Source organism: Stegodyphus dumicola, chromosome 3 (genome assembly GCF_044657685.1).
Source record: "Stegodyphus dumicola isolate Sdum_Otavi_A_Nest chromosome 3, ASM4465768v1".
In the NCBI taxonomy this organism is placed as follows: Eukaryota; Metazoa; Arthropoda; class Arachnida; order Araneae; family Eresidae; genus Stegodyphus; species Stegodyphus dumicola.
The window spans coordinates 205584821-205609210 of NC_140770.1; the positions used below are offsets into that span (position 1 = coordinate 205584821).

A 24390-nucleotide genomic window follows, 5' to 3' on the forward strand; every position below is an offset into this window, starting at 1 on the left:
TGTCAATAAATTAAAACTGGTAAATTTGAGATCAAATATCCTCAAAATGTTTGACAACGAAAGTCCTCCGGACAATGCAGAATGAATGTCCTCAGGATATGAAATTGGTGAACTCCTCAGGACATCTGAGAATCAACATCTTCAGGACATCCTGTCATATCCCGGGACATAGCGACTTAAATAAGACATCCTCAGGATGTTAAATTACGATCTCCTCAGGACATCTGAGAATCAACATCCTTAGGATATCCTAAGTATGTCCCGGGATATTGCGACTTAAATAGGACATCCTGAGGATGTTTTGTGCTATAGGGGTCATTGCTGATGCATAAATATATTTTCTCCGGATACGCATCGCAGCCCCTTTCATATTACCCACTTTTCCTTGTGCATCATATGTACAAACACTGGTACACTTTCTTCAATTAAGTTCGCTTTTATATAATTATTATCGCTTTATTAATGCATAAATATCGCTTTATTAATGCTTAATTAATGCATAAATTTTTATATACTTATTATCGCTTTATTAATGGATAATAATTATTATTATAACTTTATCAATGCATAGTAATAATTATTATCGTTTTATGAATGCATAAATACCTTTCAATTTTCTCTAGTTGCTCTCTTTTTCTAGTTGGCAATATTCACAAAAGCGGCAAATCCTCTTCAATGGTGTTTTTATCACATAGCTCACAAATACTAGTAAAACAGCAGACCTGCGATATCTGGCGGCTGACATTACTTGTCAGAATGGTGTACCGAAAATTTCCAAAGTTGTATAATTTTTGTTTATCCCTAGATCAAATGCTTTAATGGAGCGAATCTTTCCATATGAAAAATAAGTGGATTTACACATGAAACGGATGCTCAACAGATCAATTATTAATTAAGGCAGAATTCAGGAAACAAGTTCTATTCAGAGTCTTATAAATTTTCAAAAGGGGGACGTTCAGTTATTAAAAAGTGCAAAGATTTCAAAGAAATTCCATTAACAAAATGTAATTTACCAGTCCTTCAAAGTTATAAATGTATAGTAATATTTGTGTATTCTACAAATGTGACATAGGCAGAACTTAAGTAGCGCCTGAAGCCATCGGAGCCTTGCTCCTGTACTTCTCAGTTTCTAAGATATATCTTAATTCTAGCCGGAGCGTACCGAAGGTGTAAATGAAAACTGCTTGAGCACTTATTTTATGAAAGCGAACCACAATTTCAGCAGAAAATTCTTTTGCTCTCGTAAAATTTTATTTTAATAATAAGTCTTAAAAATCAATTATAACTTCTGAATGAATGCCTTTCTTTCCCTGGGAAAAGCTTGAACGTAGGTTGAGACTTAAAGAAAAGTCTCCAGGCACATGTCAAAACTTTATTTTCCAGACATGAGATAAATTTATGAGATTTGTTTGATTATAGTTTAATATTTCGTAGGGAACTAGAAGTGATCGACCTGGTCGAAAAGGGAACTGTTGTTTATATTCCTAAATACATTCCCGATTACAATTACCTTAATGTAGTGAAATATTAAGATAAGCGGCTCAAACTTGCTCATCGCTAATGAATTTTGATGGCAAACAGCAGTTGCAATCTTTTCCGAACGGCGCAACTAAATACGGAAGATGACAATATTCACTTGTAATAAATAAAGTAAGTTAAAAGTGGAAATATTCGCTTTTTTTAACTTTACTTTAGTTCTCAGCTTACAGATCAACTCTTGGACTTAGGGCCAATTTTTTTCACTTGCCACTTTATTTTCGACAGCCAGACTTATTGTCAGAGGATTGTGATTAGAAAATTTTGAATTCTCTCTTTGTTTCATAGGTATCTTTCTCCATTAAAATTTCTTTCCATACTGTTATATTATTTTTCGCGTTCTGTCTATTCTCATATGAGGCTTTAACTGATTTACCTTTTCTCATTAGTGAGATTAAAAAAAGTGACTTTTGTTTCTATCATTCCTTAAAATAATGCATTATACTGTATATTAAGGGCTTGAATTCAGCCAGAGCTCCAATAAGAGTAGTTCTAGTATTTTATATTGTTATTTAAATTTGTATCGTTATTTTTTTATTTTTAGTTTTCTTTTCATGATTGATTGAATTTTAATTTTAATTTTTCTGTTACTTTATTAGTTGTGTTATTTTTTTTTATTATTTTTGTTTGTCTTTCCTGATGACCTTCCGTAGGCATCTAGCATTTTTAATTTTAGAAATTAAGCACCGATCTTAAATTATATTTAGTGTACTCAATGAACATGTAATAGAACTATGTAGTGTTTACTGTGTTCTATAAATGTCTAGTGAGCTAGAATCTATGGATGTGTAGTACCATTTTGAAGGTTATGCAGTAAGTTTTGTAGTGTGTTTATTATATAAATTTTATATCTTATTAGATGAGAAAAATGTTGTTTTAAACAAATAATATATAGCCACTTCTTTCTTATGTTTCACAAAAATCTAGTAATTCTAATATGTCTGTCCGCAGTCCGGATATGATATTCCCCTCCTCACTTTTTCCTTGAATGATGAATGCGTATAAGGTCTTTGAGTTTCCAATCAAGATCCATTGGATATGTTCTGGATATTATACTGTTGTGAGGGTTAAAGAACCGAAAGTTACAGACTTAATCTCAATTTATTACAAGTTAATTTGTGATTTTTTTCCTCAGAATAAATGAGTGATGTGTAAAATAATTTTGAAATATAGAAAAGGTAAATTTTAATAATACATAATGATAATTACAGAAAAGGTAGAATGGAATAAAGAGGAGGACTAAAATGTGGCCCACGTCTCTAAGGGAACCAATTTGGTACAATCAAGGCTGTTTGAAGAAAATCCAAATCTTTTGTTGTAAATATAAAGTCATCGTACTGTCAAGATTATTAATCATAATATGTGGAATAGTAGTGTATAATATATTCACAGACAGTTCTTCTTCTTCTTTTTTTTTTTTTTTTTCCCTTAAAGGGAGAAACAATTTTTGAAAGAGAGGAGCAAAAATGTGTTTGATAAAAACACATTACATAATCCAATCCAAAAAAATTGTGATACTTTGATATAAATACCTATTAAATAATTTTTAGAACTAATTTAATTAATAAAAGAGCCAACTGACCTTTCGTCGCCGCTAGCGCGGACCTGACTCTCTTTTTCCGCCGCCCACACTTCCTTCCACCCTACTCTTTTTAGACTCTATAATTGACCGAGCTATTGCGAAGAGCAATGTTGCCGGTTCCAGAATTAAAGCTCAAGAGCACTTGACATAAAGAAATCCGGACGTGGAGAAAATCTCAGATGAGAAAACGGATAAAAGGGGAAGAAGAGAAGTACCAAAAGGAGCAAGACACTCCAATCGGACAAGTTCGCAAAACGTGACGAGCGATCATAGCTTTCAGGGAGGACCCAAGACAATGCAAGTCAATGACAACAATATGAGAAGATACACTACAGCAATAGTTCCAATGAAAAATTCAAATACAACTAAACAACATCAAGCAATAGTGCTAAATACAACACAATACAATACAACTATACAACACAATTTTAATACAACTATTCAACGCAATACACTACAGTAACTCAACAACAATCTAAGCAACCTATTTACAACACTAATATGTCATCACAATGCGAAAAATCTCACAGCACTAGTTTTATCAATCTCCAAGAATAATATTCAAGCTACAGAAGAACTTCAATCAAAATCAGATGCATTGGAAGTATAAACAGCTACCAATTGAGGAGCTAAGTGAAAAAGTTGTCGTCTCCTTCCATGAAGGTGTGAGCTGCAAGTGGTCTGACGCTTCTATCTTCGAAGAGAATTTTATAATTAAAGACTTGGGAGTAATTAACAAAGTCAAATTGCACAGCTTTGTTGAAGAATTTTTCATTAGATCTTCTGATGTAATCTGGAATCGTCTCAAGTTTTAAGTCTCTGTGTAAAAGTTTATTGCGGATAAGATAGTGTGAATCAGTAATAATGCGCAGAAATTTGTTTTGCACTACTTGTAATTGATGCAGTTGAGTTTGAGTGATCGTGTTCCAATCAGGAGCAGCATAACAAAGTATCGGTCGAATGCAAATGGTATATATCTGTTTTTTGGTACGCAAGCTTAGATTTGAATATTTTCCAATGACCGGGAGAAATCTGCATATTATGCCCATGGCTTTGCTCTTGACACTATTAATGTGGTTAGACCATGTGAGCCTTTGCTTCAAAATAATTCCTAAGTATTTGGCCTTTGTGACCAGAGGAACAACTTCCTCAAAAAGGTAGAGATCTTTAAAAGCAATGTTTTTTTTTAGTTTTGCTAAGAATTAAAAGTTGTGGCTTGCTCTCCTCCCACCTGATTCTTATCAGAAGTCGAGTAAAAAGATGTTTCTACATCTTGACACTCGAGAATAAAATACGATCTGTTTGCGTGTGTGTGAAAGTTGCCAACTGTGAGAAACGCTTGTTGGTTTAATTTTTTTAAATGGTTTTTATCGCTTTTCTTTATGGTAATTTCGCTCTAACAATAATTCATTATGTACAAGTTATTTATTTTTTGAATACAACCAATAACAGTTATTGAAGCTGTTCTGAAACTTGAGTGAGAAAGAATGTGGAAAAGCAAGAAAAAAATTTAGGAATCAGTCAGAAATTTACTGGAATCGAATATTTGGAAGAAGTATAATTATGTTAACGTAAAAGGATTTGCTATTGTATTAATTTAATCTTTAAGCTTCACATTTTCCAAATAAAGGATATTTCCGAATAAAAATATAAGTTATGAATACATGTTACGCAATTGATTTCAATTTCAAATCCACGGTTGTCATACAGATGAAGTACATAAAGAGGGAACTATTATGCAAGCTGTGTGATTAGAAATGGATTAAGAATCAAAATTTGTATTCTGCAATTTATTTCCTTTTATTTCTGTGATATTTTTCAAAATTTTATTGGGATGTACAGCTTATCTATATCTACGAAACTGAAATTACTCTATTTATCAAGTTTTAACATAAAAAGACTTTGATAAAAGTAATGTTTACAGTTGAATAAGCCTACTTCTCAGCTGATTTTGGTGTCTTGTTTATAACAAATATTTACATTGGATAATGAGAAATGTAGTTGGTAGGATGATAAATGAAAATGCCATTTTTAAATATCATTTGGTCATGACATTGTAATAGTAGCTTCTTGAAATAATAGTTAAAGTTTATTCAGAGATCTATAATTAACTTGATTGCGCATCTATCACTTCACATTGTGCATGGCATAAAACTGCTATTATGTCATTGAATTACCGTTATTTGTGAATATCTGTCAGATGTGAGGAATTTTATAATTCATGAGGTAACTTTAAATGTATGAGTTTTTATCGGCGTTATGTGTTAAATATTGTTGTGTTTTGAATTTGAATTATTGTTTTCAACATGCGTATTAATGATATACATTTTCATAAGAGAAAAGAGTACTAGGAAAACTATATTTTTTTAATATCATATTTAAAAAGCTTATATTAAATTGTAAGTAGGATTTTTTTTTTTTTGTATGTGTGTGTGTATGTGTTTGCCATCTGTCTTTATTATTGATGGGAGTATTAGATAAAGAATTAAATTATCTGTTAAAATAATTTTATAACGTGATTTTAAATTTAAATATTTATAAACTTAACATCTGGTTTTACGCCAAAATATATTAAGTTGCTTTCTTCCGTGTAATACAACTTTTAAATGGTAAAACGTGAATAATACTTTTTAATCAGTTTCTTGCTTGAACAAATGTAAAACTTAAATAGTTGCAAAGGATCTATTACAAGACATTAAAGTTGGTATATGTGCTAAGCTTGACTTGCACTTTTATGAGTGTTATTAAATAAGCGTGACCATTTTAATGAATAGATTGTGTAATAAATCTGTAATGATCAACTGTTGATATTTATATGAGTAACCCATTCTTTTCCACATTCTTCTTGATGGTCTTTAAAAAACCAAATTTGTACTATCCAACCCTATCCGGTAAAATCCTAGTATACGGTGCAGCTAGGCGCGATTTTGAAAATTATCGCCATCACCAAAAATGATCCAAAGAACGTCTATATATATACTATACACTATATACTATGTGTGTATATAACATAGTATATACACTATATATATAGTATATACTATGTATAACCATATATATTCTTTGAATGACCTGTTTACTACTCATCGTATATGTCGCATTTTTACTGCTCATCATAATGTCGCCAAAAGTAGCCAAATCCCGTGTGCACCAGATACTAGGATTAAACCTACTATCCATTCAAAGCATTTCCATTTGGGAGTTACTTAAATGTTTTGATTATTTTTATGTCATTACTAATATTATCATTGGTTAAGTATTTTACTTATTGCATTTTAATTATTTTTCAGTTCATTTTCTTTTAATTATGCCAACATGCCTCTCGTATAATTTTCATAGTGGAAAATGCAGGTTTAATGATAAATTCTTATTAACCAACTACTTTTATATTGTCTTCAAAATGTTTGCTAAGTTGCAAGGATTGCTATTTTAACTGAATTCATTTTTACTTGTCATGACTATATTAAAATTGTATGCAAGGTGTTGTGTTATTAAATGTTCATAATTTGGGATTCTTTTATAATCTTATTAATAAAATGTACAAATGAAGTAAGATTTTTAGCTGTATTAATAATTTTTAATTATATTAAATTTATGTAAGCAGACCAAAACGTAGTGCCATTTGTATATTAAACTTTTTTCCACAGCAGTATCATAATTTATGAAAATTAAAAATAAATTATTTTGCACCCATATAAATCTTAATAGTGCAGTTTAAAAGGACCAGTTTTTGTATACTTGCTTGGACAGTTTAAATTATATACAGTCACAAATAAATAATAAATATAACAAGCTCTTATTTTGTTTAAAAGTGAACAAAATTGACAAATTTCTATTTCAAAAACTTGATGCACAATGAAACTTTTCATGATACCTGCTTTTGAAAATGATTAGTATTTTTGATAATCTAATACTAGTATTAAAAGCCAGTAGTTATATTCATGAAAGTGGACACATCAACAGATCAAAATTAATTGTTATGCAGAAGGTAGTGTTGGTGTGATTTTACTGTACATCTTTTATTTAGATGTTTTTTAATAAAATGGGCTAGTGACATTGTGTAAGGTTAATAATTTTGTGACAGTTTTATAAAAATACCAACATGTGTATAATGAATATCGGTGTGGTGCATAATATGTATTAGATTAATATTCATTATATTGTGAAATTTACTTAAAAATCAAGTTTACTATAGGTCGTTTTGGTGTAATCATTTGTATTGAGTAAGCTGTTAGTATGTTGGCATTTCAGATTGTGTTCACTGTGAGGGGAAAAAGGGGGGACAGTTTTATATCTCCTGTTTTACTGGGCCGATTGACAAAATTCGAATTGTGTTTTTAATGTCTTAAAAGCGCAAGTTAGGATATATATTAGATTTATACATAGCATCATTCTAACAGAGATATTTTGACACAAAATTGGATTTTCTCTGAAATGACATGCCAGTTTTTTCCATATTTCTATTTAATGACTCAAATTATGTCTAAATATTAAATTTTGTAAAATTTGGTGCAAAATTTATGGAGAAATTAAAAAATTTATCTTAGTAAATTTTTTTCAGTTTACGCCAAGAGTAATTCAATTTTGAATAAAAAAACTGTAATTTTTTGCTGGTGTGCCTAGAAATACATCTACATTAAGATGATGTTAAAAATTTCATACGCTGTAATTCAAAATTTTTTTCCAAAAATTTATAAAAATTATTTAAAAATAAATCATAAAAAATGGGCGAATTTTATTTGGAATGAACCTAAATTTCGAAATGTGAAAGGAAGAATCAAATAAGGCTTAATAATCATGGCTCAATTCAAATATCAAAATAACTTTTTCGAAATCCTTACTAACTGTGGCAGAAGAATGGATTGCTTCTGCTACTGAACATCATGATCCCAAAAATTTATGAAGTAGTAGCTGAACAGCAGTGCGCCAAGCACCTCACCGTGATCCTCCTTACAGGCTTTCGGGTGATATAACAACACACCATTTGGGAAGAATCGCACAGTCAGAAAAATTAAAGTATCTACAAACGCTTTGTAGAGTCTGGAAAACATCATGATAGTACTTTGTATATACATTCAAATTATGTAGAGTTTCCATATGCGAAGTCACTGTTTTTCAATTTATCACACTAAACAGAAATATTAAATTTTATTTTCTTCTTTGTAATCCGAAGATACATATAATATAAAGCTAAATTAACTAAGCACAATAATACTTTCTATTATCTACCTTGAAGTATACAAATTGTGAATATCTTTTTATTTTAAACACCACACATATTTACAACTTTAATATTTCAAAACATGTTTTATAATTTTTATCTTTACTCTAATGATAAAAGTTTGCAACAACTAGCTTCAGAATGTCATTAGTTTAGCTGGTATTTAGAAACATAAAAAAAAAAAAAATCTGCTGGTTGCGAATGTATTAATAAATGGCACACTATCTTGCTATGGAAGTGGCCCTTACTATATCCATAATCTACACTGCATGAAATTCTATTTATGTATTCTATAAATAGATAGATATGTATTTTATATATCATATATATATATATATATATATTGATTGTTTTATTTGAAGCAGTATTAAAAATTTGTTTATGTAAGATTCGTTTTTAGCACAGCCTAGCGTAAGTATTTGTATGTTGCTGTTAATTTCAAATTTGTCATATTTTTCTATTTTAGGCTGCATTTAGCTAGTGAAATATTAAATATTTGTGGGAAGCCAAGTACAATGAGTCAGGATGAGACAAAATGGACATGTAATGTTTGTACTTTTGAGAATTGGCCAAAATCTCTTAAATGCACTATATGTCTGTCTCCTAAACAATCACATCTCATATCTCGAGACAAGTCACAGGATATTTACATGGTAAGAAAACATTTAAATTTTCTTTGTTTGATTTTATAGAATTTCTTTTTTAAAATTCCTCCTTTTTTTTTTTTTTTTTTTAAATGAATGTTTTTGCAGAGTTATATGTGTCTGAAAAAATAATCTTATACAGACAGAAATTTTATTTGAATTTATTTAAACTGAGTATTATAAAATAAGTATCTCTTTAGTCATAAAAAATATTCAATAAATCAGTCCATTCAGATTGATTTTAATCCTAGATTCATTGTAAAATAACTACTTACTAAACACTCATATAACACATCACACTTATTAAAATTCATTTTAATGAAAATAAAAGGTACAATTTGAAACTTATTTTATGTCATCGTCAGGGGCAGTGCATTATATAAATTTAAAATTAGGGTGGAAAATTATTGTTTTTCAACTCATTCATGTAGTAAAATCCATATTAATTACATTTAATCTCTAGTTATACTTTGAATCATTATTTTTTTAAGGCAAAACAAAACTGCCATGTCCCATTTCTTCTCAGCCCATTCCCCATTCTAATAGGATAGTGCTACCTGTAAAAGGTATGGTATTCAGTCAATTAAATATAAGCAATGAAAACTTCTCTGTTATATATAGTTATCAAATATAGACTCTGAGAGACTTTGAATGGTTGTCCTTGTTTTATCTTTCAAGTAGAAAAATCTGTACATGAATTAATATCAATTTTAAATACCAGCAACATTCAAAATATTAGGAGTGAAACATGTATTTCACTGATTCTGATAGTATTGTAGCCAGTGGAATGAATTTTTTTACCATTAAGATAATTCAACAACTGAATAACATAATTGGTTAATTGATTATATCTGGGCATGTAGTTTTCGTAAACTGATGCCAGACTGAATTGGAAGAATGATATAAACCGTCAATATTAATTAATTGAAAAAATTAAGATTTCCACTTCTTTAGTCCTCAAAATACGTAAATTTAAACTCTTATCAAATGTATTTCATTTTTTGATGGTTTCAAGAAAGTTAATAAGCCAGCTTTGAAATACGTTTTGTAAAATCCCACACATTAATATAATTTTTTGAAAACTTGGTATTAAGCAGCATGATTTTTTGTAGAAATTTAGGATATGTCCCTGCTCATAAGAAATTTACCTTTCTATTAAAAAATTTTGACTGCATACATTTTTATCTTTGTTTTTACTTTTACACACTAGCCAAACTTGGTTTTGCTTTTATCTGAAAATTGCTTTTCAAGTGCATTTATAAAAATGTTTTCATTCAAAGTTTTGATGGGCAAAATGGAAACATTTTTTCTGTTTTCTTTTAATTTTTAATTCTTTTGCTTGACTGGCAAAATTGTCATTTTCATTCAAAGTGCTTCCGTAGAATATTTGACATTCCAATGTAAAATAGATAGCTTCATCTTCATTTATATTCAATTTTTTCTCACTAAGTGTAAGTTTTTGTGAATCCCCATGTATTCACAGGCTTTTCTTTCATTTTAATATATTACAGCTACATGAGGCATAACTATTTGCCAAGATTATATTTATTATGTCAAAAAGCATGCACAATTGCCATCTGTGTGTCTTTCTACTGCAGCCCATCAAATTATATAATTCGTTGAGTATCAGCAGACTGTAAAAATGATATAAACTCCACCTTTGGTGGAATTGTAGCTTTGTATTATGTTTGGTTTAGTTGCTTAAAGATTTACTTGCATCTTTTCCTGATTTGTAGGTAGCAGAACAACAACTTTATGAGATTTTATAAAATAGTATAGCTAGAGGAAGGGGGGAAACCCAGGTGATATATTTTACGGGTGGCATTTTTCATGAGAAACCTAATTTTATAAGGTTAGTTCTACTCTAAAATACAGTCCCCGAAATATACACTTTCAAATATTGTAATACTGTAATGAATTTTCTCCACAGTTATGTCATTTATCATGCAAGAATTTTTTCTAAACCCAATCAATTAAAAAACACCCAAAACCTTCAAATCAGTTCTTTGCATTTAAGAAATCTTACTGTACTGTCTACAAAACACATACTAGAGATGAAAAAAAAATTTCTAGAATGGCATTAAAAATTATGCTAATTGACGAATAAGCAAAATAGCATATTTAGAACATTGAAAATTTAATTTTAAAAATGAACAAAAGGGTATCAAGCAGATTGTCCCAGGCCGAAAAAGGCTATAGCTTCACCTCTGATTTTACATTTGTATGAAATAAGAACACTTTCATTGTCAGAACAAAGCAATGAAGTTGCAACTGCATGATGTTTTTTTCTTTATAATTAAAATGGGATTTTTTTTTTTTTTTTTTGTTTTTGTTTCTTATTTTTTCACAATGTTCCCATCATAAGTTTATATGGAGATTTTAGCCATTCATCTTCAAGAGCTAATAAAGAAAGCAAACTGTCTTTGGTGGTTTTCCAATTTGAATTCTGGTTGATAATTCTTTCTCAATTCAAGAAGACTTTGGGCATCTGAAGATTGGAACAGGGTTGCCACGCTACCGGGAAAAACGGAAAAAGTCAGGGAATTCGGAAATTGACCAAAAAATTCAGGGAAAAGTCAGGGAATTTAAGTGTTTTAGTCAAAATCTGGAAAAGTCAGGGAATTTCATACAACGATCCTGCCAAAAAAGGCGAGTTTTGCACCGACGTCGGAAGAGATCACTTTTTTGGCGAATTGTGTATCACGTGAGTGTCATTTGGGCAGCTAGCATAGAGCCAATTTTCGCAGCTCCAATTTGATTGTCTTTTTAGAAAGGCAAAGCAAGTTTCCCGCAATTTTTGGTTTCTAGTAACCTCAAGAATCACATGTGCAGTGCATGAACTAAAGAAACTTGTTCTCGTATAAACAAAATGGGTTTAATCCTAGTATATGGTACCATGAAGGTTAGAATTAAAAAAATATGTATTGTAAAGAAGGAAAACCTCTCTGCAACAGACGTGGCTCAGTTCCATCATAGTGGGAAGTGCATGCGCGATATATCTGTAGCCAAAGTTCGAAACCGGTGTAGAAGTTCGAAGGTCACGTTATCAAGAGTTCATAAAATGAATATCGTTTAAAATGTCTTTAAACTCTAAACGAAAAGAAAATATTTTTTGGCGCAAGTAAATTAATTCATGGATTAGTTATTTTGAGGAGGGGGGAAATCTACGAAAATCCGTTTTTAAAATCATTGTGAAAAATCCAAGAAAAAACGTTCTTTGATAAAACGTTTCTTTTTGGATTTTTCGCAATAATTTAAAAATGGATTTTCGTAGTTTTCTTTTTTGTCAAAGAATGTTTCTTCTCAGCACGTGTTTCTCAATTTCCTGTACACATCGCGGAGAGGGAAATTCTGGCCATTCCGTCGTCAAATCCCTTGGCAAATTTTCCCTCCGCTTTTTACATAGACGTTCTTTGGTCAGAATAATCTCCATATATGGTACAGCGGGATTTGGCGACATGATAATGAGCAGTAAACGGGTCATTTTGTTCTTGGCGACAATTTTCAAAATCATGCGAAGGCCGTAACGTATACTAGGATTTTACCACAAAATCTCTCTCTCTTTTTTTTTTTTTTTTTTTAAATAAATACCTTGTCATTTTGCAGTAAAATAAAAAAATAGTAATCAATCATCTAGGATAACCATGTAATATAACTATATTAGCTAAAATATCGTTGATTATTCTAATTAAATTTTTAAGTAATTATCTTAATTTTTATGTTATTCATATCATTTAATGTTGCTTCTTCCCTCTAAATTTATTTATCATTAGTAAATAATATTTCCAAATTTCAGGAAGTTTTCTCTGCCATAATCCTGAAATTAATTCTAGCAGTATGATGACACCACGAAATTTAATGCACATATTTTTTCCTTATGTATGCTGCGAAATAAATATAAAATACCTCAATTTAGTAAAAAAATATCATGAAATAGATTTCTTTCTTTCGTTTAGCTGCAGAATGTCTGCAAAAAAAGCCTTTTTTTATTCCAGATTGGGCAGATTCTAATCTCAATCTTCAGTGGATAAAACAACTCCTATTATAATTATATTTGTGTTTTCAAGTGTTAAGGTGGCTTTTAAGAATACACCTGACACAAATTAAATTTACCTAAAATCTAACCTAACTTTTAGCATTGCGTTGTGATTTATAAGAACCGGATTAGCCTCGTGTTGAACTGGGGATGATCATGAAAAATAATTAAATAAAATGTACAGTTGTTATCCAATGTATATATCTTAAATTTTATTAAGTTTTTTCAGCGGAAAAGTAAACAAAATTATCAAACAAAATGTACCAAAAATAATTAAGAATAAATGTCCTCTGGGATTTATTGAATAATTAAGTGAATTTGCTACACAGTACAAGTAATACCATAATTAATTTACCTCTTAGCACAGCCAACGTACATTACGCGGATAGACTGGAATTTTCTTGAGACATACCTGGAAAACCTGGAAAAGTCAGGGAATTTCATTCTTCTGTTTGAGTGGCAACCCTGTTGGAAATGGGTAATGTAGTTGGATGAATCATGCTACAACTTATTTTGCACTGATGGAAGATGTCGAATTCAGTGAGAACTGCATGAAATAGAAGACATCCTGATGTGCATATTTCTCTATACTTGTGGTGATGGCGATAAGGAGCGCGCCTTGTGCCCTCCGATAAGTGTGGCAACCCTAGAGGAGAACTTTCTTACGAGTAGCGAGCAGAGCGAAACAGGCAGGCTGTTGGGCAGTGTGCGCGAAGTTCCGAAATAAAGCTTAATTTTTATTGTGCACTATGTCTTGTTAATATTTATGTTAATGCAGTAAGAACATAATCTGTGATATGGAATTTGAGGATTGGTGGTAAAAACATATCGGAAATCACCATAATGGTAACCCGGACTGTGTTAAATCGTATGAACAGTTCTCAAGCACTTTCGGTTTTGACTACAAGCCATCACTCAAGATCTCCAAACCAGAAGTAATGGATTACATCGGTTTTCATCCTCCGGATCACAGATGAGTAGTAATTATAGATCATTTTATAATTCTGTTTTCTACTTATCATTTAATTTCATTTTCTTCATTTAATTTTTGCTTTTATTTTGGCTTAAAAACCTTGCACAATGTCTGATGTTCATGCCGTCCAAATTCCGGTTTATAACCGATCAGACCCATCTTTATGGTTTATTATGTGTGAAAGTACCTTTGCTCTTGCCACCCCCAAACCTATCACAGAATCCATTACTAAATATAATTATGTAGTTTCTCATCTTCCTCCAGATATCGCATCACTAGTACGGGATTTACTTATGAAACCAGACCCTATTGATCCATATACAAAGCTCAAAACTGAGTTAATAAATCGTTCAGGAGAATCTTCTCAGCAAGAAATTCGCCAATTATTATCTGGAGAAGAATTAGGTTCTCAAAAACCTTCCGATTTGCTTAGAAATATGAAACGTCGAGCAGAATCTTTAAATGTTCCTGATAACTTAATGTTAGAATTATTCCTTCAACGTTTGCCTTCGACTGTTCAGTCTATTTTGGCAGCGGTTTCCAATTTAACTGTAGATAAAGCTGCAGAAATTGCCGACAGAATTTTAGAAGTAAATCCAACCCCAGGGACTTGTGCCGTTTCTCGCACAGTCGATCAGTCTCTTGAGGATAAATTATTTAAACAAATAGAAAAATTAAACAAACATATTAATCGCATTTCTCTTTCTCGTGGTCGCTCACCAAATCGCGGAGATCGCAATAAGGAAAGAAGCAATTCCAAAAGGACAGATTATTCTGTTTGCTGGTATCATAGACATTTTGGGAAAAAGTGTAGAGATGACAAATGTACAAAACCTTGTTCATGGCAGGGAAACGAAACCAGCAAAGAATAGAGGCGACTTATTCTTTGCCTCAAGTTTCACGTCGCCTGTTCCTTCGTGACCGTAGAACAAACCTTTCATTCTTGGTCGATACCGGCTCTGACGTGTCCTTACTTCCAGCAAATAATTCTCAAAAACGGAATTCGTCCCAACAAACACTTTTCGCTGCTAATTCTTCTACTATTCATGTTTATGGTCAAAAAACACTTTCTTTGGATTTCAAATTAAGACGACAGTTTACATGGACTTTTCTTATAGCAAATGTTAGTACACCCATTCTTGAAGCAGATTTTCTCCATTTCTTTGAATTGGTGCCTGATCTCAGAAACAAATATCTCAAAGATTTAAAAACGCATTTTAAAACCGTCGGTTGTGTGAAAAATGCAAGCATTTATTCAGTAAAAACTGTATTTAGTGATACACCATATCACAAAATTTTAAAAGAATTTCCTTCAGTTACTAGATTACCAGATCCTAACCAACCTGTTAAACATAACACCGTTCATTATATCATAACTAAAGGTCCACCTGTGGTTGCAAAACCTCGTCGGTTAGCTCCAGATCGCTTAAAAATAGCAAAACAAGAATTTCAAACTATGATGCAATTGGGGCATTTGAGACCTTCAAGCAGCAATTATGCATCCCCACTTCACATGGTTCCAAAAAAGGGAAGTCTGGAATGGAGACCTGTAGGAGATTATCGAGCATTGAACGCTCAAACAATAAAAGACAAATATCCTATTCCATGCTTAGCCGATTTTACTGTTGCATTGCACGGTACTAAAATTTTTAGTCATGTCGACCTGATTAAGGCATACCATCAAATACCAATTAACCCAGCCGACATCCACAAAACCGCTATATGCACACCATTCGGTTTATTCGAAAGTACCCGTATGCAATTCGGCTTATGCAATGCATCCGCGACTTTTCAACGTTTTATAGATGAAGTCACGCGGGATTTAGAAGGTGTTTACGCTTTTGTCGATGACTTGCTCATAGCCTCTAAAGATTCTGAGGAACATTACAGGCATTTGAAAGCTTTATTTTCCAAACTTCAGGAATATGGACTTTGCATAAATGTTTCAAAATGCACCTTTGGTCAAACGTCTATTGATTTCTTAGGTTTTCACCTTAGTGAAAACGGAATTGAACCCCTTCCTGACAAAGCCAAATGTATTTTAGATTTTCCTCAACCTACCACTCTCACTCAGCTTTGCTGATTTTTAGGCATGTTTAACTTTTACAGATGTTTCATACCTAAAGCAGCACATATTCTTTCTCCTTTAATAAAATTGTTAGAAGGCTATATTAATAAAAAGAAACCTCGTTCTCGTGTTCAGGATTCATCCCCACAATTAAATTGGAACGAGAATGCTGAACAAGCCTTTATTGCTGCCAAAAATGCCATTGCTCAGGCTACCCTTTTGAGACACCCTATTCCCGGAGCCCAGCTAAGCATCTGGGTAGATGCCTCAGACGTCGCAATAGGCGACACACTTATGCAGTTGTCTCAACAAACATGGGAACCTATAGCATTTTTCTCTATGAAACTCAATAAAAGTCAACAGAAATGGTCCGCGTACGATAGGGAATTATTTTCAATTTATTCTGCAATTAAGAAATTCCGACACATGTTAGAGGGCAGAAATTTTATAATTTATACGGATCAAAAACCGTTAATATACGCTTTTAAACAGAACCCTCATAAATGTTCACCTCGACAATTGCGCCATTTAGATTTTATTTCTCAGTACTCTACTGATATTAGGCATGTGCAAGGTTCAAAAAACGTCGTTGCTGACGCTCTTTCAAGAATCGAAATTGATTCCGTAACAAAATCTCCATTTTTGGATTTAAAAAAATTTTCGGAAGCTCAACGGCATGATCCGGAGGTACAAGACCTTCTCAAAAACAACACATCATCTTTGAAACTGGAATTTAAACCGTGCCAATATTCTGATGGTAATATTCTTTGTGACATATCAACGGACATTCCTCGTCCATTTGTTCCAAATTCCTTTCGCAGATTCATCTTTAATCATCTGCACAATCTGTCACATCCAGGAATTGCAGCTACTACGAAGCTTATTTGTTCTCGTTATGTATGGCCCGACATGAAACGTCATATCAAAAATTGGGTGAAATCCTGTGAATCTTGCCAAAAATCGAAAATTACTAGGCATACTAAAGCACCACTGGGCAAATTCTCTCTTCCTGATGCACGTTTTTCAGAAATCCATATGGATATCGTCGGACCGTTACCTCCATCAGAAGGCAATGTGTACCTTTTAACTCTCATAGATAGATTCTCCAGATGGCCTGAAGCCATTCCCATCCCAGATATGAAAACGGAAACCATTTGCAGAGCCATCTTCAACTGTTGGATATCTCGTTTTGGCTGCCCATCGATCATAACAACAGACCAAGGTTCTCAAATGAGATCCGCACTTTTTGCAGAATTCACGCACATTTTGGCTACGAACAGAATCACAACAACAACTTATCATCCAATGTCCAACGGCATTGTTGAACGATTTCATCGACATTTAAAATCTTCTCTCAAGGCTCACGAAACCAATAACTGGACTGAAACACTACCAGTTGTTATGCTTGGTATTCGGACAGCCGTAAAGGAGGATCTACAGTCATCTTGTGCTGAACTGGTGTATGGCACAACTCTCAAGCTGCCTAGTGATATGATAATGTCATCTAAGATATCTCCGTATGACACTCAATTTTTCACGAATCTTCGGCATAGAATGCAACAATTGAATCCAATAGCAACATTTGCTCATTGCCAAGAAAAATGTTACGTAAGTGCTACCTTAAAGTTGTGTACGCATTTATACTTACGTGTCGATCGAGTAAAGCCACCTCTGTGCCAACCATATACAGGTCCGCATAAAGTCCTTTCTAGAACGGACAAAACTTTCACAATTGATATTAACGGTCTGAAATCTACTGTGTCTATAGACCGTGTGAAACCAGCCTATTTGCTTTCGGACTCTAATTTGCCTGAACTGAAAACAAATAAAGACTTAAAGACAGTTCAGCAGAATAAATCTGCAAACGAACTCTCTAAGACACAAACTGTCACCAGATCGGGAAGACATGTTCACTTCCCTAAGAAACTTGCTTCTTACATAACAATTTAAAACATTTTTTTAAATTCATATCTTAACATATTTCTTGTTATTTCATGTTTATTATATGTGTCAATACCTTCTTATATATTGAATTGCATTTTGATCTTTTATAATTTTATATTCTAATTTTGTAATCATGTAAAAAATACCCGACAGTACGGATCCTCTGAGATAATTTCATAACCTATGTCGTTCCTTTGAATAGCCATTAAAGGAACTGGGGGGAAACTCTGTGGTGATGGCGATAAGGAGCGCACCTTGCGTCCTCTGATAAGTGTGGCAACCCTAGAGGAGAACTTTCTTACGAGTAGCGAGCAGAGCGAAACAGGCAGGCTGTCGGGCAGTGTGCGCGAAGTTCCGAAATAAAGCTTAATTTTTATTGTGCACTATGTCTTGTTAATATTTATATTAATGCAGTAAGAACATAATCTGTGATATGGAATTTGAGGATTGGTGGTAAAAACATATAGGAAATCACCATATACTCTTTATAAACTATTACTAAATTTTTGGAGATATCTGCAAAACAGTCAGTCCCACCTCCCTTTTACATAGTCTTATCACATTGAGTTTGTTAAAAATATAAATATCTCTGGTACTCTATCAGGACTAGATTCAGAAACGTTTGTATATATACTGTTACGGATTTGGTATTTAAATAGCTTATGTTAGTTGATTTATAAATTAAATGGTTTTATTTCCCATGCAGTGCAGCGCATAACGAATATTAAAAGAAAGCTAAGCCGGAAAATTGAAAATACAAGGACGCCTGCATTAAACATTTAATAAATATCTCTTTTTGATTTCGAGAAAGTACTAGAAAATTCTCGCGCGCGATTTAAAAATCTTATAAAAGGAGGAAAACCTCTCAGTTCGTTCTAGTTACTTAGTTTCTTGTTGTTTAGAAAACTGCTCTTGTTGATTGTAGCGAATTCGCAGATTAGCTTTCTTTAGCTGTTTTGAATTAAGTTCTCTTGAACGTTTGAGTAGTTAAAAGATACTACTGTAATATATTGTGATACTACACGATTATTTGAGGACATTTAATCATATTTGTTGTGATAATAATAAATTTTCTTCATTTTTCATCGGACTTGTGCATTCATTTCGTAATGAACCCGTACGCACGCAACAATTTTTGGTGTCAGGAGTGGGGTTTGAATGCCAATAACAAGAGCGATTTAAGAGCAATTAAGGCAGTTGATATCAGCCTTTGCCTCATTTAAAGAATAAATTAAAGAGGAAATGAAATTGGGCCAGGAATCCGTTAAGGAAGAAATGAAATTGGGCCAGGAATCAGTTAAGGAAGAGATGAAATTCCTTAAAGACAAGATGAAAGCAGGTCAGAACGAAATGAAAAGAGAAATTACCTGCGTAATAGAAAATAAATTTGAGGCTATGGAAGGCAGAATAGACGCGGTCGAAATTAAAGTTGGACAAATTGAAGAAAACATTTCTTCTGTGAAAGAGCAGATAGAAGACAGAGTTTCGGTGGTGGAACAACAAATAGGTTACAGAGTTGATTCAGTCAAGCAAAAAATAGAAGGAAGAGTTTGTTCCGTTAAACAACAAATTGATTAGAGAGTTTCTGGAGTTGCCAAAGAAATGGATACTTTAAAGAAATTCGTAGCAACGGCAGGGAGCAGGAGTGATGATTTTAAATTATTACCGATGCCTGCTCGTCCATCTCTGAAGCTATCCACATATGATGGGAAGACATCCTGGCAAGTGTATAAGACCCAATTTTCTATAGTTGCGGATGCGAATGGATGGAATTCCCAAGCTAAGGCCTGTCATCTCGCCGCTTCTCTGAGAGCAGACGCAGCGGATATCCTGCAGACGCTTCTCGAAAACCAGAGACTAGACTTTGAAGCTCTATCCGGCGCATTGGAGCTGCGCTTTAGCGAAAAGTGTTTGAAAGACTACAGCAGGCTTCAACTAAAATCCCGTCAACAGAAGCCCACCGAAACACTTCAGAAGCTCGCCACGGATGTTGAAAGGCTGTCACATCACGCCTTTTCGGAATGCCCAACAGAAAGAAGGGAAATCCTGCCCTAGCAATACTTTATCGACGGCATCCGGGACCCTGAAATACAGAAAGCACTGTGAATGGCGGATGTTAAGGATATAAAAAGTGCTCTGTTGTACGCCATGAAATTCGAGGTAGCCCAGCAAGCAATTCGCAGAGATGGATCCTCAGTCAGAGCTGTGCGAGTCCACGAGCCAGTGGATCAATTGATGGCTCGTTTAGATGATTTATCCAGACAAGTCGACGATTTGATACGGAGTAGGAGCAAGAACAAAGTGGCTCTAAGGTGTTGGAGATGTGGTAGTAAAGGTCACGTACGATGGAATTGCAGAACATCCTGAGGTACGGAAAGTGAAACAGATGATTTTACCAGACAAGTCAGTGGCTTGAGATGGAACAGAAGTGAAAAGAAACCAGTTCTAAAGTACTGGAACTGCGGTGTTGAAGGCCACGTGCGAAGGAACTGCAGAACTCCCCAAAGCACGGAATAATAACAGCACGGGAAATAAGACAGACGAGTTGAACAGACAATTAAATGCCATCGGACGAAAAAGGAGTGACAAGAAACCAAAATGCTGGAACTGTGGAACTGAAGCCACGTACGAAGGAACTTCAGAACACCCCGAAGCACTGAAATTGAGACCATTTCCCAGCAACGACGGAGGAAACAAATGAATGACTATATCGAGGAATGGAAGTTGTCAGAGAATGAAAAACCTTGTTCTAAAGCGCTCAAGATTTCTACAGTGAGTGGCAACAGCAATGGACTGTCCATCAAGGGGCATATCAATGGAGTTCATTGCAATATGATCATTGACACAGGAGCTAATGTTACCATCATTCGGAGAGATTTAGCTCAACAGTTTAAAGATAAACTTATTTGGACGCCATCCTGTATTACCCTTCAGACTGCGTCTGGTGACAAGATGGACATAGCTGGGAAGTTAAACCTGAACATCACGTTTGGAAGTGCCGCCTACCATCACACGGCATATGTGGCGGATATTACAGATCCATGCATATTCGGACTGCACTTTTTAAGGAAATACAATTTTTCCTCAGATTTCAAAAACAACAAACTGTTTTCAGCATCTGCTGACATGACTATCCATCCTCAGAAGGGATCCTCACCTGGAAATGCTGACGCCTTGTCTGAAAGACCCAGCTCGGGAAGCTGCCAAAATCATACTAGGGTCGAAGGGAAACGCAAGACTACCAGCTATTCCCCATGACAAATGCTCTTTGGTAGTGACCTTCGTCTGCCTTGTGACTGCCTGGTTGATCGCCATACGGATGCACCTTCATCACCTGAGGAATACATCCAAAATGTCCAGGCCCGTTTTGAAGTGATGCACCGTTCCGCACGAAAGCGAGTCAACCTGGCAACGGAGAAAGTGAAGTCCAGATACAACACGAGAGCTACTGGACATAGATCCAATGAAGGAGACAAGGTGTGGTTGTGGAACCCGATTCGACGATCAGGCCTAAATTACAGTCACTTTGGGATGGTCCACATAGTCCTAAACAGGCTGAATGACGTCGTGGTTCGGATCCGTGAATCTTCAAACTCTAAACCTAAAGTCGTTCATTACGGCAGGTTAGCTCATTACTATGGCCATAGTATGTAATGTAAATAATTGTAAATAATGTAAGACCATGGTCCTTTTTTTTTTTTCTAAATGTGTATATCGTATTTGATAGCATTTGATTTCTTTTATTTATTGCATTTATTGTTCATGTTGTTTATTATTGTCATGTAATGCTTATTATTGCATTTATGCCATAGTTGTAAATTTTGCTTCCTGTCCAATGATTGTACTGCCCGGGACGTGCAGTCCTTGGGAAGGGGGCAGTGTTACGGATTTGGTATTTAAATAGCTTATGTTAGTTGATTTATAAATTAAATGGTTTTATTTCCCGCGCAGTGCAGCGCGTGACGAATATTAAAAGAAAGCTAAGCCGGAAACTTGTAAATACCTGCATTAAACATTTAATAAACAGCGCCTGCATTAAACCTGCACCTGCATTAAACATTTAATAAATATCTCTTTTTGATTTCGAGAAAGTACTAGAAAATTCTCGCGCGCGATTTTAAAATCTTATAAAACCTCTCAGTTCGTTGTAGTTACTTAGTTTGTTGTTGTTTAGAAAACTGCTCTTGTTTATTGTAGCGAATTCGCGGATTAGCTTTCTTTAGCTGTTTTGAATTAAGTTCTCTTGAACGTTTGAGTAGATAGAAGATACTACTGTAATATATTGTGATACTACATGATTATTTGAGGACATTTAATCATATTTGTTGTGATAATAATAAATTTTCTTCATTTTTCATCGGACTTGTGCATTCATTTCGTAACGAACCCATACGCACGCAACAATACATATGTGCACGCATTCATGTATGCATATGTATAATGTGTATACATATGTATGTACACACATATATGCACGTACATACATAACGTACATTTCTGAATCGGTTTCCGATAACAGAAGATTACCATTTCTCTCAGCTAATTGCTTTTGAAATAGGAAACTTTTGTTTATTTTTGGAGGTGTTATTTTATTGATCAAATATAATTACATTATTTCTTAATTTTTTTGAATAAGTGCTTACTTTCTATAAAACTGTATTTATTTTGAAAATTATAGATGGCACCTTTAATCTCTGAAACATGCAGCAATTCAACAGCCCAAAGTAGCAGCATGCAACCTAATCCCCATAATAAATGGTCATGCTCTGTTTGTACGTACCTGAACTGGCCTCGTGCTACAAAATGTACACAGTGTTCTTCTAAGCGCAAACAATATCCTTCACCAACTGAATCTTCAAACTACACTTTACCTGACCAATCAAATAATGCTACAGTAGATTCAAGTACAGCATGTGTTCTTACAGATAGTTATTATAATGACAGAAATAAGTCATGGAGTCGCTCAATCAAATGGACCTGTACTTCATGCACTTACGAAAATTGGCCCAAATCCTCAAAAGTAGGTATCTCTTTTCCTTATTTCTTAGAAAAATAATTATGTATATAATTCAGCAGTACTGAGTTATATTTTTATGATGTAATATGTGTTGCACTAAACTTCCTTTTAGAAATTAATTCAAGAAACTTCAAGAACATTATAAAGAAAGGCTTAATATGTAATTAATCATTATTTGCAAAGGTATTGATAAAAATGAAGTTATTATTAGCCCAAAGGAGTGTTAGCTCAGAAGGGCTATTAGTCTCAAAACTGAATTTTGGGTTCAGTTACTGTAAAAGACCGAATCACTTTTCAAATTGCTGCCACCAAATGTTATTGCCCTCTATTATTATAAAAGAAACTAAATAAAGGATAATGTGCATGAATGTAGGTACAGTGAAAATTATTTAACACGAAACTGAGGGGACTGAAATATTTTTTCGTGTTAAAGGATATTGAATATATATATATATATATATATATATACATATATTCAACAAAATTAAGTTTATTAGAGTACATTTTTTACATAGATATGTATATATGCATGTATTTAATAAAAATAAATGAAGCAAAAACATTCACAGGAACTTAATGAAATTTAACACAAAATTTTAAAGTTTTTTGAAAAACAAAACATTTATTTAGTTTTTGGAAAGTAATCTGATATTTTTCCTTGCATTGTCTTTTTTAGCATCAAATTGTTAACAAATTGTTCAATGTTGTCCATTTTGTTATTCATTTCACCATTGAAAATGTGCGTCTAAATAACTGTGCATACTTTTTATGTTGTTCCTCATTTCGTATGACGTAGGAACAGTAGCTGCATTATTCATATCATTTTCTTCATCGGAATCTGCATTAATGATATTTTTTGGGCTTTGAACAAACTCCAAAATGTCTTTGTCTGTCATAATTGGGGCTGTATACGCATTATCATCAACTACTGCAGTGAATTCTTCCAATAAGACAGTAGGATAGTCCATTAATACAGAAACTTTTTCAAACATTTCATTAAGTGTTGTTTCAGTTTCAATATCCTCCTTCTCCATTTCTTTTGGCACCAAAGAGTCTCGTGCGTGACGAAAACAATTTTCATTTGTCCTTGGAGTCGCTGAATTCCATGCAGAGTGCAATATATGAACCAAACTCACTGATTTTTACTCACACTGCAAACTGAATTCCAAAGCCAACTGATGAGAGATGAGATGTTTGTAGAGGTGGAATGTGAAAGTCTCTTAGATAAACAAAACTGGCTGGTGTTACAGGCTATTCCGAGGGTATTTCAAAGCCAAGTTAGCCTTCTTTCTACGAGATAGATGTGAAACCACCTCTCTTTCATTTCACACCCCGCTTAAATCAAGCCTGCGAGTCCGGTGTTTTCCTA

General features: G+C 33.5%; 1 protein-coding gene across 2 annotated transcripts in view; it reads left to right on the top strand.

Annotated features, from left to right (window-relative positions):
* Positions 1-4853: 4853 nt before the first annotated feature.
* The window catches only part of trbd (ubiquitin thioesterase trabid), a 72849-nt gene continuing 53312 nt past the window's right edge, over positions 4854-24390 (top strand). The window contains exons 1-3 of one of the 2 annotated variants that reach the window (XM_085813798.1): positions 4854-5344; positions 8806-8992; positions 22683-23024. In XM_085813798.1, the coding sequence (XP_085669924.1) occupies positions 5340-5344; positions 8806-8992; positions 22683-23024 (534 nt within the window). In that variant the 5' untranslated portion in view covers positions 4854-5339. The remainder of the gene's footprint in view (positions 5345-8805; positions 8993-22682; positions 23025-24390) is intronic. The other variant, XM_085813799.1, reaches the window with a different exon arrangement.